Here is a 16833-nt window from a genome sequence, read left to right as displayed (position 1 = left end):
CATGGGACAGCCTGGGCTGCACAGGGCACAGGGATGGGCAGCAGCTGCAAGACAGCCCTGCCAGAGCCAACTTGGGCAGCACTTTGGCCATGGCTGCTGGGCCTGGGCCTGAGGCAGGAGCAGGAGACAAGTGACCCTTGCAGGCCTGGGGCCTCATTGCCTCCTTGTCCCTGCTCAGCAGCCTGGCAGGGGCCGCCCCATGCTCCTGCCCTTGCCATTGCACATCCCCACATGCCAGTGCCCATCCCGGGAAGAGCCCTGAGCAAGGAGGGAGGGACAGCATCTGCCTGGCCAGGGGCTGGGGCTCAGGCCTTGGCCCTTTGCATTCCTCAAACACATCCAGGTTTGCTCAGCACCAGAGAGAGCTTGGCCTTGTTTGTCCCCACCTGTCATCGCTGCCTGCAGTGTATTGCTCTAACTGGAACCGGGGGACACTTTCTCAGTCGGGTCTCTCAGTGAGATCCATTAAATCTGCAAGGAACTTTGGAGTTTCAATTTAATTTTGAGTTCTTGAGAAGTTCTTTGAGCCCACTCTGAGGGACTGAGTCTGATGCAAAGAGCACCAAAGCCCCAGAGGCTCATTAAATTCCCTGTGCCGTGTCTGTGCTGCTGAGCTGGGCCGGGCTCCTGGCCCAGAGGCAGCTCCTGGCAAGGGCAGCGCTGCAGAGAGACAGCTCTGGCCAGGAGCAGCTCCTGTGCACAGCCCAGCAGGGCTGGGGCACTGCCAGGGCCCCTCAGGGACACCAGCAGGGCACAGACAGAGCTCACAGGGGCTCAGCACTGGCAGGGGCTGTGGGATGGCCCCGAGGGGGCTGTGTCACAGCAGCACCTCTGTGGCTGTGTCATAGAGGCACAGAGCAGCTGGGATGTCAGCAAGGAGCTGTGTGACAGCACAGAATGGGTTGTGTGTGGTCACAGATTGGGCTATGACATTACAGAGTTTGTTATGTGAGGTCATTGAGCAGCTATGGCATCATAGAGAGGATTCTGTGACATAACAGAGCAGGCTGTGACATCATGGCATGGCTCTGTGACATTATATAGTAGTCTGTGAGGTCAAAGTGTGGGATGTGACATTACAGAGTGGCAGTATGACATCACAGAGGCTTTTGTGGCATCACTGAGGGGGTTGTGACATCACACAGCTGTCAGCGACATCATAGAGTAGGGTGTGAGGCCTAGAGCAGACCCTGCCATCATAGAGGGTGTCCCTGTTACATCAGAGAGCAGGCTGTGACATCACAGAAGAGACTGTGGCATCACATGGCGGCTTTCTGACATCACAAAGTCTTCTGAGACGTCACAGTGCAGCTGCATGACATTCCAGATTGACATGCTAGAGTTGACTCTGAGACATCACAGGGACTTTTTGACATCACAGGGTCTATGTGACATCACAGGAGTTGTCTGATATCACAGGGGGCTGTGTGACATCACAAGGGTTGTGTGACATCCCAGGGGACCATGTGACATCACAGGGGGCTGTATGACATGGCTGTGTGACATCACAGGGCTGTGTGAGGTCACTGGGGAGGTCACTCTGCCCCGGCCCCCCTCACAGCTCCCCCCAGAGCAGTCCAACCCTGCTCGTGCACAGCAGGGTCCCCTGTCCCCCCGGGTCCCCCCGCCCCCGGCCCTGCAGCCTCCCCCAGAGGATGTTCCACGAGATCAACCCCAGAGCCTGACACGGGGATGGGGGGCCGGGGCCCTGGGGGTGGCACAGGGGGACAGGGACCCCCCGGCAGCGTCCCCGTGTCCCCCAGGGCCAGAGCCTGGGCCAGGGCTCCTTCACCCTGCTATAGATAAATATCAAAATATTGGCTTTTTGCAAATATTAAAATGAATTTAATATGTGTTCTGTTACGATAGCTTTGTTGTAGAGATATAATTTTTATTTCTGTTTTTAATTAAGCTCAGTGAAATAGCTGCTTGTGGTAAACTGCCTGCTTGGATGGGATAACATCCAATGCACACAGGATGAGGACACCTGGACAGATCTGCAAACTATCACCACTCACTGTCTGAAGGCAGAGTGGGCCAAGGCCCCAGAACTGGAGGTGATAAAGAGAAGGAGCCAAAACCACAGCCAAGAAACACACATGCTCTGAAAAGGCAGACCCAAGGAGGGGCCATGTAAAATCGTTCCTGGAATATGTAAAGTAGTTCATGGATATGCATGAGGGTCTATGAATATGCAACAGGCTGATGTAAGAGGAAAGGTATTTCAGGGGTATCCCTGAAGGTAACAGGGTTCTCCTTGCTGAGTGTCAAGACGCACCCGGCTGTAATAACTTTTGCTCCGTGGTCCTGGTCTCCCATTGACCTTTATTCAACTTTGTACATTTTCACAGGAGAGTGAACCTGTTTTTCACAAATGGAATCTCAAGGAAACAATGGTCAATTGTTAAGCCAAGGCTCTGCTTTGACCAAGTGGGGCCTTATGGGACACAGGTGCCACTGGGACATTGCCAGGTCTGGTAGGAACAAGCCTCCATTATTGCACAGTGTTACAGAGGAGTAGTGTCATAGTTGGGTCTCACAATGAGGAGGTAGATACCATGTGTATGTTAAGATGTGTAGTGATGTTAATGTCATCCGTCCCCCATAGTCCTCTTTCCCTCCCCTTGTAATGGTGTTGGTGGTTGGGGCATTTGGGGAGGGCAGGTTTGTCACTAAGAGGCACAGCACAGCTGTTGAAGATTGCAGTGCAAGTTGTTTGCCATTGCCATCTGTATGGCAGATTATCTTTGTCCAGTGGGCAGTTTGCTTTATCTCTCTCTTTGAGTGCCCACATTCACACCTCCCTTGGGAGGGGACACCTGCTGATAACAGACTATTGAATGTCGTTGCATGACTGATAAGACCTCTAACATCCCATGGTGAGATGTTCGGCCCAGAGGAAGGAGCCAAGCATTCCTACTCAGATATAATCCAGAAATTTTTTGAGACACCAGCATGTTTTTCACCACGGGATTCCCCAGAGAAACAGCAGCTGCGTCTCCTTCCACTGGGTCTTCAGAGGAAGAATACATCCTTCTCTACAGATTCCCCTGGCACCAACTGAACCACCCTTGACACTGCAGGAGGGCTGCAGCCACAATTCCAATGGGACTGCCACCAACACCCTGACCTACAGGGTGTCAGGTTGGGTTCTGACTCTGTCACTGTTGTTCTAGTGTACTGCAATGTTTATTTTATCCTTTTTTTTTTCCCCCTATTAAAGAGCTGTTATTTCCTCCTCCCATATTTTTGCATGAGAGCCCCTTATTTAAAATTTATAGCAATTTGGAGGGGTGAGGAGGGTTTACATTCTCCATTTCAGGGGAAGCTCCTGCCTTCCTTAGCAGACTCCTGTCTTTCCAAACCAAGACAGATTTTGGCGCCTAATGTGGGGCTCGAGGGCACAGAAACAAAAAAGGAATAACAGTTCCTGAGTAATCTAATTTTTGTTTGTAGCTATAGAAACCTCATTAAGTGACACCATGTGGTCCAGCTTGCCCTGGTTTAGGTGGCACGTGATCGTGGCTGTATTCCTCCCATTTATAGGCCCTTATCTAAACATGGGTCCTATAACCAAGGCTACTGTGGCTGTTATCCGGTTTGTTTTATGGGTGAATAAGGTGAGGGATTCATGGATTTTTAATTTCCTCTGGAAAGCAGGCACACAGATTCACAGCTATCACACACTAACAGTATGGTTTTGGGGTTTCTTTAATAATGGCACTTGCTGTAAGGAAATGACACTGGGTGAAATCTTCTCCCAACCCTTTAGCCATCTCTTTGGGTCTGCCCCACTAGTTTTTGAAGGGTTCACATCCACTCTAAATATTAATGATATCATACAGTAGCTGGTGTTGCTGATAGGCCTGCTCTATTTAGCATTTAGAGAGAAGGGGTGACTTACCCTGACACCAACCCCAGAATGTAATACGTCACCAGAGTCTGGGGATGCTGCTGTTCCAGAGCCTGACTCTACCCCACATCCCACCCCAGATGTGAACTACCCAGGTTGGCTGGGGGGTCTGGTGAAGGAGATACATGAGATGGGCTGGATGCTGAAGGAATACACTTCCCCAGCTGGTGAGAAGCCCTCCCTCTGCCTTGAAGAGGGAAAATCTAATAGTGCAGCAGCAGAACCCACAGATGTTACAACTGTCCAGGTTCCAGCTGAATTGCAAAGGCAGTCACAGCCAGCAGCAGTTGCCCCTCTAGAAACAAAGAGATCTAAGACAAAAGCAGAGCACCCAGATAAAAGACAGCCCTCACAACCCACAGGGGAGCAAGACGTTGCAATCATCACCAAGTCCCTGACGTACAAAAGTCTCCGTAATCTGCGCACAGACATTGTATGACGGGGATGTGAGGCTTATACAACCTGGCTGCTTTGCGTCTGAGATGTTATGAGTACAAGCGTCCAGCTGGATGGTGGTGAGGCAAGGAATTTGGGACCCTTGACCCACGACTCAGGTATCAATCAGATTGTTGAAAAGGAGCCAGAGTCTCTTTCCCTCTGGGAGCGGCTTTTAATGAGTGTCAGAGAGAGGTTTGGCCACAGGGAGAGAATGCAGGACCAGCACCACAGAATGTGCTGGAAGACCCTTGAGGAAGGGATCCAACAGCTGAGAGAAGTGGCAGAATTAGAGGTACTCTTTGGGAGGGATGGACAGCATGATAATGACCCCGACAAAGTCAGGTGCACAGGGCAAATGTTGTGGAGCCTGGCAAATCTGGGGCCATACCAATACACCACCTTTATTGCAACAATAAATGCTGATAACAGCCAAGAGACAGTGGGTTCTGTAGCCAACAAGCTTAAGAATTATGAAAGTATGATCAATGGACTGATTCAGGCTCATGTCTCTGCTGTGATTAAGGACCTCAAAGAGGAGATGAGGGAGGTGGTGAGGGAAGAGGTGAGGAGGAACAGTTCCCACATTGCACCACTGTGAGTCACAGGGCCCAGAGTCAGAGCCCAACGTTCCCCAGCTAGAGAGAGGGGGGGTACACCCCACGGGCTGACCTGTGCTTTTTTCTGTGTGGCCATGGGGAAGACATAGGAAGGTGGGATGGAAAACCCACTTCTGTCCTGGCAGCACATGTGCGTCAGCTCAAGGAGGGAAACACAAATCAAGGGAAGTCCAGTAAAGTGAAGGTAGCCTCAGCCTCCCATGACTGAGCTGCTGAGTATGATCTGTCAGATCCCCTGAAAGGTACCTCTACCATGAATACCCAGGGTTAGAGGGGCCCTGCCTCCAGCCAGGGAGAGGCACCAGAAAACTGGATTTTCTGGACGGTGTGGATCCGATGGCCTGGCACATCAGAACCACAAAAGTAAGATGCTTTATTGATACTGGTGCTCAGTGTACCCTGATACCATCGGGACATGTGGGGGCAGAACCTGTTTCCATTGCCAGGGTGACGGGGGGAACACAGCAATTGACCCTGTTAGAAGCCGAGGTGAGCCTGACTGGGAAAGAGTGGAAAAAACATCCTATTGTGACTGGCCCAGAGGCCCCGTGTATTCTGGGCATAGATTTCCTCCTGAACGGCTATTACAAAGACCCAAAGGGACTCAGATGGGCTTTTGGCATAGCTGCTGTGGAGGCAGAAAACATCAAGCAGTTGAACACTTTGCTTGAACTATCAGAAAACCCGTCTGCAGTAGGACTCCTGAAGGTGGAAGAGCAAAGACCACCAATTGCCACCTAGACAGTGCACCGCCGGCAGTATCAAATGAATCAAGATACCATGATCCCCATCCACAAAATGATCTGTGAGCTGGAGAGCCAAGGGCTGGTCAGCAAGACCCACTCACCCTTCAACAGCCCCACTTGGCCTGTGCGTAAATCTGAAGGAGAATGGAGATTAACTGTGGACTGTCGTGCATTGAATGAAGTGACTCCACCACTGAGCGCTGCTGTGCCGGACATGCTGGAACTCCAGTATGAGCTGAAGTCCAAGGCAGCAAAGTGCTTTGCCACCATTGGCATTGCTAACACATTTTTCTCCATTCCTGTGGCAGCAGAATGCAGGCCTCAGTTTGCTTTCACCTGGAGGGGCGTGCAGTACACCTGGAACCAACTGCCCCAGGGGTGGAAGCACAGCCCCACCATCTGCCATGGACTGATCCAGACTGCACTGGAAAAGGGTGAGGCTCCAGAGCACCTGCAGTACATCGATGACATCATTGTGTGGGGGAACACGGCAATGGAAGTATTTGAGAAAGGAGAGAGGATCATCAGGATTCTGCTAGAAGCCAGCTTTGCTGTCAAGAAGAGCAAAGTCAAGGGACGTGCCAAAGAGATCCAGTGTATGGGAGTGAAGTGGCAAGACGGACGGCGTCAGATTCCCACTGAGGTCATCAACAAAATCACCACGATGTCTCCACCAACTAGCAAGATTGAAACACAAGCTTCCTGGGTGCCATAGGTTTTGGAGAATGCACATTACCGAATAAAGTAAGATTGTGAGCCCTCTTTACCTGCAAGAAGAACGAGTTCCACTGGGGTCCTGAACAGCAACAAGCCTTTGCCCAGATCAAGCAGGAGATCGCTCATGTGATTGCCCTTGGCCCAGACAGGACAGGACCAGAGGTGAAGAATGTGCTCTACTCTGCAGCCGGGAACCATGGCTTGTCCTGGAGCCTTTGGCAGAAGGTGCCTGAGGAGACTTGGGGTCGACCACTGGGATTTTGGAGTCGAAGCTACAGAGGGTCTGAAGCCAACTATACTCCAACAGAGAAAGAAATCTTGGCTGCCTATGAAGGAGTCCAGGCTGCCTCAGAGGTAATAGGCACTGAAGCACAACTCCTCCTGGCACCCCGACTACCAGTGCTGGGGTGGATGTTCAAAGCAAAGGTTCCCTCTACGCACCATGCCACCAGTGCTACATGGAGCAAATGGATTGCTGTTATCACACAGCGCGCCCGTATTGGAAAACTGAATCGCCCTGGGATTCTGGAAATAATTACAAACTGGCCGGAAGGTGAAAACTTTGGTCTCTCTGATGAAGGGGAACAAGAAGTGACACGAGCTGAAGAAGCTCCACCATACAACCAACTGCCAGCAGAAGATACACGATACGCTGTCTTTACTGATGGTTCGTGCCGCATTGTGGGAATGAACCGGAAGTGGAAAGCAGCTGTATGGAGCCCCACACGACAGGTGGCAGAGGCCACTGAAGGAGAAGGTGGATCAAGCCAACTTGCTGAACTCAAAGCTGTTCAACTGGCCCTGGACATTGCTGAGAGAGAGAAGTGGCCAAAGCTCTACCTCTACACTGATTCATGGATGGTAGCCAATGCTCTGTGGGGATGGCTGGAGAGGTGGAAAAAGGCTAACTGGCAACGTAGAGGAAAGCCAATTTGGGCTGCTGTGAGTGGAAAACATTGCTACCAGGGTAGGGAAACTGCCTGTGAAGGTCCGCCATGTAGATGCCCATGTACCCAAGAGTAGAGCTAATGAGGAGCACCAAAACAATGAGCAGGTAGACCAGGCTGCAAAGATAGGGGTGTCCAAAATAGACCTAGATTGGGAACATAAGGGAGAGTTATTCCTAGCTCGATGGGCCCATGATGCCTCAGGCCACCAGGGCAGAGATGCCACCTATAAGTGGGCACGAGACCGAGGGGTGGATCTAACCATGGACAGTATTTCTCAGGTTATCCATGACTGTGAGACGTGTGCTGCCATCAAGCAGGCCAAGCGACTGAAGCCTCTGTGGTACGGTGGGCGGTGGTCCAAGTACAAGTATGGGGAGGCCTGGCAGATTGACTCCATCACACTGCCCCAGACACGCCAGGGCAAGCGCTACGTGCTGACCATGGTGGAGGCCACCACTGGATGGTTGGAAACCCACCCTGTGCCTCATGCTACAGCCCGGAACACCATCCTGGGCCTTGAAAAGCAAGTTCTGTGGAGACATGGCACCCCTGAGAGGATCGAGTCCGACAACAGGACTCATTTCAAGAACAGCCTTATCAACACCTGGGCTAGGGAACATGGCATTGAGTGGGTGTACCATATCCCCTACCATGCACCAGCTGCAGGGAAAGTGGAGAGGTACAACGGACTGTTAAAAATCACATTGAAAGCATTAGGTGGGGGATCTTTCAAGAATTGGGAGCAGCATCTGGCAAAAGCCACCTGCTTAGTTAACACCTGAGGCTCTACTAACCGAGTGGGCCCTGCTCAATCTGAGCCTTTGCAGAGAGTAGGTGGAGACAAATCCCAGTGGTACATGTCAGAGTTTATTAGGGAAGACAGTTTGGATTCATCCTGCCTGGAATACAGACAAACCCATTCGTGGGGTTGTTTTTGCTCAGGGACCAGGTTGCACATGGTGGATAATGCAAAAAGATGGAAGAACACGATGTGTACTTCAGGGAGATCTGATTGTTGGATAAAACCTGTATAAATATCGCTGTTTGCTGGATGTTATTACCATTGTCTATGTATAGCTGTATAATGGATGTATCATGTATGTACTTGTAGAGTTAGAATTTATATTAGTGTTAGCAGTATGCAGACCATATGGGGATAAGGGGTGGAATGTCCTGGGTTGACTATATGATGCTTCTATCCCCAATCATCTCATTCTGTTTATGTTGAATAATAAGTTTTGTACCTTTAAGAGTGTTACAGAGAGTGAAGGGGGAGAGAGAAGAAGCGCGCAGTTTGTTTTCAGACACTGCACTCACTCCTCCACATTCCTGCTCCGACTGTGTTGTCTGCGGACAGACAGCGGGACAGGGAACTCTTCTTTTGCTTTTTAGTTAGTGTTAGCTAGCTGAGGCAAAGAAGTTCCCTGGACTGTTTTATTTTTTTTTTTTTCCTTTTTCTTTGGACCTCTTTAAACTGCTCAGGACTGAACACCCAGGAGAGCACCGGCAGCTGCAGCTGTGGCCGACCAGGCCAGGCCTGGCCTGCGACAATTCCAGCACCGGAGGGACTGATCAGAGACTGAGTGAGCTGAGCTACAACCCAGGGTTTTCTCAGTTTATCATCTCTTTTAGAGTGGCAAGGGGTCTCATTGTTTGATATTGTTTTCGTTTTAATGTTTAATAAACAGGGGGTTTTTTTCCACCTTTCTCCAAGGAGGTATTTTTTTTTCTTCCCGGACGAGCTGGGGGGAGGGGCCGATTGGATCTGCTTTTCCCACCGGAGCTCCTTTGGGGGATCCTCCTCCAAATTTGCTCTAAACCTGGACACCTGGTCCCAAGGGGCCAGTGCAAAGTAGTGGTGTGGTAGTTAGCCCAGCGGTAACTCAGATTCAGCCAGATTTTACCCCAAAAGAATTGGGCATGAGTTTCAAGCCCTGAGAATCACTTGTTTAACTTAGGGTGAGCTTGAGTGTTCCCCCATTAGCCTTAAGTGTTGCTATACTAACTTGTCCAAGTTTTACTCCCTTACTGGTTACTTGTTTTTCCTATACGGCTATTGTTCTAAAGTGTTCTACCCCCAAGTTTATATGTTGTTGCTTTTCCTTTGTCTCGGGTGTTAGGATTCTGCCCCTTGTACTGTTCTTGACTTCTCCATATGTATTGTTTTTCACCCTGTGTTATTAAAGTTCCTTTTAAGCAACTCCATTGATCCTGCTCCTTTTCATTTTCACCACCCTTGCCCTGAAGTCAGGGAACCAGAGAGGTTTGTCACAGCCACCCTCATTGGGACATTTGGTGCCTGAACAGGGACCATGACATTCAGGGCTCCCTGTGTCAGTCACGTCAGCTGGGGTTAGCTGATGGATAGGTCAGTGCTCCCCAGAATTTTGAATTGTGCCAGGCCTGGTGGATTCATCCTTACTTCAAGGAACCTTGCCCAGGATCAGCAGGGACAATGACGGTTTCACCTGCATAGGACTGCAGGTGGGTTTGGGGAAATGCAAGACATTTATTGTCCATTTTGCCACTGTGTTTTTACAATATGCACCCACCTCCAATAATTGATTTGGGGTGTTCTGGTGGCTCTTCCACATTAGGCAGAGAAAGAGAAAAATGGGCAGCCAGATGTCCAAAGTAGAAAGGAGCATATATGGATGCTTTAATTCTCACTGATCATGACAAAATATTTTCAAAGAACAAATTAAAATCAATTATGAGGTGGATCATTAAAAATTTTCCACATGCCTCTGCTGATGAAATTCATACCACTGAATTCTGGGATTCAATGGGAGTTAAACTGTACAATTTTTCATCAAAACGGACCCCATTGCATCCCAAATGCTCCCCATCTTCCACACCACCCTGAGTCACTCCAAACTCAGGACCTCCGCTCAAACCTGCCTTTCTCAGACCTTCCACGATGGTCCAAGATGGCAATGGCCACGCGGTCTTGGAGCATCATGCCCTGGAGACTCAAGATGGAAGGAGCCTGAATGTGGCTTGGGAGCCCGACCATCCTGCCTCCATCTTGGGTCCTCCCCTTCCTGCTACCACAACCTTCTCTTCCGCCCTGAACGAACCTCCGGACTCCACCCCCACAACTGCGGGTCACACCCCCACAGTCAATCTACTGTCAATACCTCCAGAACTCCACCCTTGAAGTCGGCCAACCTAAATCAAGGCCTTTCCTCCCAACCCCTGACAAAATGCAGTGCCCTTTGCCTCACTGTCTGGCAACAATATAACCCACATGGTCAAGTATATTAAGGCCAGCTGTCACACTATTTCTAATCCAAATGTTTCTGTTCCAAGTTATTCTTCCTCCCCAGAAGAGAGTTTCAATTCCCCAGAGCCACCTTGCCCCTCAACCACAGAAGATCCCTAGGAAAGGATTTGGAAAGAAACACTTAAGAAAGGAGACTGGCAAATAGTCTAAAAACTCCTCGTTGCCCCCGCATGTTATGAAAGAAGGGGGCAGAATCCCAGGTATCAGCCACCGGTTTGAGGGGAAATCAAGGATCTATGCAGGGCAGCTAAAGACCATAGGAAGGACTTACCTTGTTTTAATGGCCTAATGAGTGCCATGTTTACAGCATATGTCTCAACCTCCTATGATTTAAAATATATTATGACCATGTTGTTGTCACCTGCAGAGTACACCCTGTGGGAAGGGGGATGGAAAGGGGATGGAAGTGTATACTAAATCAATTAATAGCAATGACTATGTTAATAATGAGGCAAGGGCAGAATTGACAATCAACCATCTAGCTGGAGAGGGACAACACAGCCTACCAGATGATCAAGCAGCAAGTATCCCCAGAGAAGTATTGGGTGATATCAAAGAGATGGCTTTGAAAGCTTCAATCCAGGTATTGGATTGGTAGCACCCCCAATTTGGACTGCCTTGGGTGGCTGCAGCTAAAGCTTTAGGACAATTAGTCCATCTTGGGTGCCTGTTAAGTAAGCAAACCAGTGCTACCTCCCTCACATTGAGTGGCCTGCTCTCAGACATAGAGACCATCAGACATGCCACCTTGCAGAACAGCGATAAACTTTTTACTCTGAGCACATGGGCATGGCTGTGTAGAATCTGAGGGCATGTGTTGCATGAACCTCTCCAGCCACAGTGAGTCAATCCAAAAGAGCATTCAAGTATTGAAGGAAGGGCTCAAGAAGCTTCAAGTGGAAAACAAAGACTGGTTCAATAAACTCTTCCAATCCAAGGGACTAAAAGGTTGGATGATGTCTAGCTAAAACAGGACATTTAACTCTCTTAGTGGTTGTTCTTGTATTGTTAATTTTCCCATGTTTGTTTGGATGCTTTTTGAAAGTCTTAAAAAATTCTTCCAGTTCCATCTTTGCTGTAAAACAGAAAAAGAGGGGGATACACAACAGTCCCTATGGACTGCTTGGAGGAGAGAAGTGGAGGCCAGGAAGGCACAAAAACCTCTCAGAGACTCAGTGTGGGAAGGAAACACCTTAAAAGTACCTAAAAGTATTCTTAAATCCATAAAGTACATTAAAAACCTTGAGTATCTCAAGGTGTTAATGAGCCCTACTGAGTGTCAGTACAAAGCTCTCTAAGGACTCACTAAAGCAGATAATTGAGGCCATGATTGCATAAACTTATCACAGAGTTTTTATCAAAAGGGAAACACCAAGTACTTTAAAATAACTGAAGTACCCTGAAGTAGTAATGAGCCCCACTGAGTGTTGTTACTGACAAAGCCTCTCCAGGGACTAATTAAAGCAGATAATTGGAGGCCATGATTGCACAAACCTCTCAGAGACTCCAAGGCAAAAGCCAAACCCAAAGTTCTTTGAAAAACCTGCAGTCCCTACAGGGAGCATTCAGGAGCCCCCAGGGCCATTCCTGAGCAAGGCTCCCCAGGGACTCCTTCCAGCAGATCCTTGAGGCCACTGGGATGTGGGCTAGGGGGGGATGCTGAGGGCAGGACAAGGGGCTGACAGTGCCCAGCCTGGCTGGGGCTGTGCCAGGAGGCCCCAGTGCCTCAGGACAAGGTGTCTCCTCCCAGCCCTTGGTGGCACAGACCCTGCTGTGCCCCAGGGCACCAAGACTTGGCTTCTCTTTGTCCCCACCTGTCATCACTGCCTCCAGTTCTCTGCTCTGCCTGGGGACACTTTCTCAGTTGTGTCCCTCAGTGGGACCCATTAAAAGTCCAAGAAACTTTGGAGTTGGATTCTGACTTGGAGTTCTGGAGAGGTTTCTTCAGCTCCCTCTCAGGGACTGATGTTCAGGGCCTGAGCACAAAGATCCAGAGGCTCATTAAAGTCCTTGTGCTGTGTCTGTGCTGGTGAGCTGGGCTGGGCTCCTGGCACAGAGGCAGCTCCTGGTAACCAAGAAGAGCTTCAAAAGCACATTTCTCTTGATGAGCAGCTCTTCTGCCAGCCCAGCAGGGCTGGGGCACTGCCTGCAGCCACCCCGGGCACAGCACAGAGGCACAGAGAGCTTCAATCAGTCAGGGCTGGGAAGGTGCTGAGAAGTGCCTGGGGCAGAATCACTGCCAGCCCTTGGCACAGGAACCTCTGGCTGCAGGACAATGCAGCTGCAGCTCCTGGAATAATCTCTGAAAACTGGAACATCCCAATGCCTACAGACCCTGTGAGTACAACTCTGGGTATTTCTGGTGCAGGGGAGGTGAAACGCTCATGAAGCTCTGACATGCAGAGGGGGTTCTGCTAAGTCATAGAATGTTTCCAAGAAGGGCTTTTTGACAAAAATGCGGAAATGTCCGAAGACTTTGTATTCAGTTTCCCCATATTGGAGACTAACAGGAAGGGAGGGTTATGTAATGAAGATAGTATGTATTATAAGTTTTTAATTTTGACAAGTGTCTGAGACATCTGAAACTGTTACTTTTAGTGATCAATAGGTTCGGAGGAGATCCCTAATGTTCTTTCAGCCACTCTGCCCATGGACAGCATCACCTTTGCTGGAGCCATCAGGCTCAGTCTGAGCTGTCCTTTCTCCAAGCTGCAAACAGAACCTGCCCCCAGCCAGTGCCCTGCAAACAGGCAGGGTTCTGTCAGGCCAAGGAGAGTGCACAGAGATTTGGGGTCTGTGAGTGCTGGCAGGGAGAGATCAGGCACAGGGAAACACCTGTAGAAGGGAAATCTCCAGGAGGCAGAGAGAAGATCAGGCAATGAGAGAAAATAAAACCCAGCAATGCCTTGGCAGGGAGAGTTTAGAGATGTCCACAGGATCCCCTCCAGTCCAGCCCCTCCCTCTGAACAAGCCCCCTCTCTCCTGTGCCCCAGCCCAGCCTCTGCCCTCAGGGCCGGGGCTCCAAGGTGTGCAGCCCCTCCTGTGCAGGCAGAGCTGCAGCAGAGCCGTGGGTCAGCTCTGCAGCCCCGGGCCCAGTTCCCTCTGCAGAGCACAGGGCTGGGAGCAGCTGCCCAGCACTGGGGGCTCTGGCAGGGGGCACAGCTGGCTCAGGGTGACGCTGTCCCCAGTGCCCGGCTCTGGGCAATGCTGTCAGTGCAGCCAGGGAAGGAGCTGCATCTCCCTTAATCCAATGCCATCATAAGGACACTTGGAAATGTCCCTGAGATTTCAGTCCAAGCTGGGAGGTCCAATCCAGGGTGCAAACCTGTTCTAGAGCATCTGAGAGTCATAAGATTGATGGGGAAAGGCAGAGGTGTTGTGACACTGAAAACGCTGCTGGGTTTGTGAAATGAGCAACCTGAGTCCTTGGCAACAGAAAGGTGGAGCAGGGCTGTGGTGGATCCATCTGCTCTCAGCTAAACCTGGTGAGCTTTAAGGAAAATTTGGGAGTGTGCACATCCTCCATTTGGGAAAAGTGAAAGCCCACAGAAAATCCAAACAGAATGAAGTGACAGACCATCTCTCCCAAGTCTCCACTCAACATCTTGCCACAGAGATCTCACTTTGTTATACCAGAGGGCATCAGAAATGTTGAAGGTTTCTGATATCCAAGAATACCAACAGAGACATGGAGGGAGACTAAAAAGTAAACCTAAGAACTCTTAAACACAAAAGCGTGTCTGTGTGCAACACAGAGGAAGGTATGGGGAAAATAGCTTTGATTTCAGTTACAGACATCTCCTCTAAGTCTTCACTGTTTTTTTCTCCATAAACAGGTCCCCATGTGCAGCCGCAGCAAATGTCCAACAGCAGCTCCATCAGGCACTTCCTCCTGCTGGCATTGGCAGACACGCGGCAGCTGCAGCTCCTGCACTTCTGCCTCTTGCTGGGCATCTCCCTGGCTGCCCTCCTGGGCAACGGCCTCATCATCAGCGCCGTAGCCTGCAGCCACCACCTGCACACGCCCATGTTCTTCTTCCTGCTCAACCTGGCCCTCAGTGACCTGGGCTCCATCTGCACCACTGTCCCCAAAGCCATGCACAATTCCCTCTGGGACACCAGGAACATCTCCTACAAAGGATGTGCTGCTCAGCTCTTCTTCTTTATATTCTTCATGTCAGCAGAGTTTTATCTCCTGACCATCATGTGCTACGACCGCTACGTGTCCATCTGCAAACCCCTGCACTACGGGACCCTTCTGGGCAGCAGAGCTTGTGCCCACATGGCAGCAGCGGCCTGGGCCAGTGGCTTTCTCAACGCTCTGCTGAACACAGCAAATACATTTTCCCTGCCCCTGTGCCATGGCAACGCCCTGGGCCAGTTCTTCTGTGAAATCCCCCAGCTCCTCAAACTCTCCTGCTCACACTCCTACCTAAGGAACATTGGGTCCATGGTGTTTTCCATCTCTTTAGCATTGTGTTGTTTTGTGTTCATGGTTTTCTCCTATGTGCAGATCTTCAGGGCTGTGCTGAGGATCCCCTCTGAGCAGGGACGGCACAAAGCCTTTTCCACCTGCCTCCCTCACCTGGCTGTGCTCTCCCTGTTCCTCAGCACTGCCACATTTGCTCACCTGAAACCGCCCTCCATGTCCTCCCCATCCCTGGATCTGGCCCTGTCAGTTCTGTACTCGGTGGTGCCTCCAGCCCTGAACCCCCTCATCTACAGCCTGAGGAACCAGGAGCTCAAGGCTGCAGTGTGGAGACTGATGACGGTATGGTTTCAGGAACATTAAACTGCTGGAAAATTTCTGTAACTCACTTATATTAAAAAACATCTTTCACAATTCTGGTTTCTTTGGTTGTGGTTTTTTCTTTTTTCCCTTTGTATTAGTTTTTTCACATTGTCCACAAAGGAATATCACGCTTTATACCATTTCTCTTTGTTTTTCTTTCCACCTTCCCTGTTCCCACAGACTCCGTCAATGGGGGCTGCTCTCTTGCTGCCTTTAAAAGAAATATAGGGTCTCTCACAGCAAAGATTCCTGCAGAGATGCCCTTTTGTTGCTGTCCCTGGAGCTGCAGCAGCAATGTCTGTGTGCCGAGCTGGGGGCAGATCAGTGCTGGCCCAGCAGCTGTGCCCAGCAGCAGCAGCAGCACTTGGTGTTGCCAGTGCTGCTGCCATGGCCCTGCCCCACTGCCCTGGTGGCCCTGGTGTTGCTGCAGGGCCTGAGTGCTCTCGGGGCCGGGCACAGCCCTGGGGGTGGCAGTGCCGGGGCTGCAGCAGGGACAGGCCATGGGCACTGCTGGGGCAGCGCTGACGCCTCAGCCCAGGGCCTGGGGCTCCAGGCTCCTTGCCCAGGCTCAATAACACACCCAGGCCAACACTCAGTACAGAAAAGCCCCGTGAGCAGCCCCAGGCTGGCCGTGGGCAGGCTGGGGGCAAACAGCATGGCTGGGGCTCTGCAAGGGCCCTGGGGCAGACGGGAAGGAGCAGCAGAGCAGGGGCTGATCCATCCCCAGTGCGCTGGACAGCCCAGGGCAGCGTCCCAGAGTGTCCTGATGGAGCTGCCAACAACATCCCCCCTCTGCAGCCCTGGCCTCTCCCCCAGCTCACACAGGTGCCCCATCCTTGCAGGCACAGACATGGCAGCACTGGCTCAGCAGCCCCTGTTTGCATTGCACACAGCAGGGGGAGCACCCCCATGCTGTTGGTGTGGGGACATGAACCTGAGGGAGCACAAATACCAGAAGCCCCTGTGGCCAGCAAGGGCTGGGGGACACCAGGGAAACCACTCAGCTTTGTCCTGGCCTCTGCAGTCAGCCAGAAAGTTTGTTCCCATCAGCTGGGAGTTTCCTGTCCCAATGCAGACGCTGTTGCTCAGAGCCAGGGCTGCCTGGCAGCCACTCCCAAACTGCCCTGAGCATTTCCTTGGCTTCACCTTTGCTTTCTTTCTTCTTTCCTGATACAGATTCCTTCCTCTTGCCCATTGCTGTCCCCTCCCCTGCAAAGCCGATCCCTGCTTGCCCTTTCCTCTCTGGCCCCACTCCGCATTGCAGTTCCTGGTTTGGCACCATGGGAACGTCCCTTGGGGAGCAGGACCATCCTACAAGTGCTGCAGGAATTGTCTGCAGGCTCCTGCAGTGCCTCCTGCTGCTCCCTTGCCAGA

At 51.0% G+C, this 16833-nt stretch overlaps 1 protein-coding gene across 1 annotated transcript; it reads left to right on the top strand.

Moving 5' to 3' along the window:
- Positions 1 to 14871: 14871 nt before the first annotated feature.
- On the top strand, positions 14872 to 15438 carry LOC135441891 (olfactory receptor 14J1-like; the record flags this gene model as incomplete). The annotated part of the gene is made up of 1 exon (XM_064701448.1): positions 14872 to 15438. A coding segment is annotated over exon 1 (567 nt), but the record flags the coding sequence as incomplete, so codon positions are not given.
- Between the last annotated feature and the right edge of the window lie 1395 nt (positions 15439 to 16833).

The sequence above is a fragment of the Zonotrichia leucophrys genome, unplaced genomic scaffold (assembly GCF_028769735.1).
Source record: "Zonotrichia leucophrys gambelii isolate GWCS_2022_RI unplaced genomic scaffold, RI_Zleu_2.0 Scaffold_638_29103, whole genome shotgun sequence".
Lineage (NCBI taxonomy): Eukaryota > Metazoa > Chordata > Aves > Passeriformes > Passerellidae > Zonotrichia > Zonotrichia leucophrys.
This window is presented reverse-complemented; position numbering and strand designations above follow the sequence as displayed.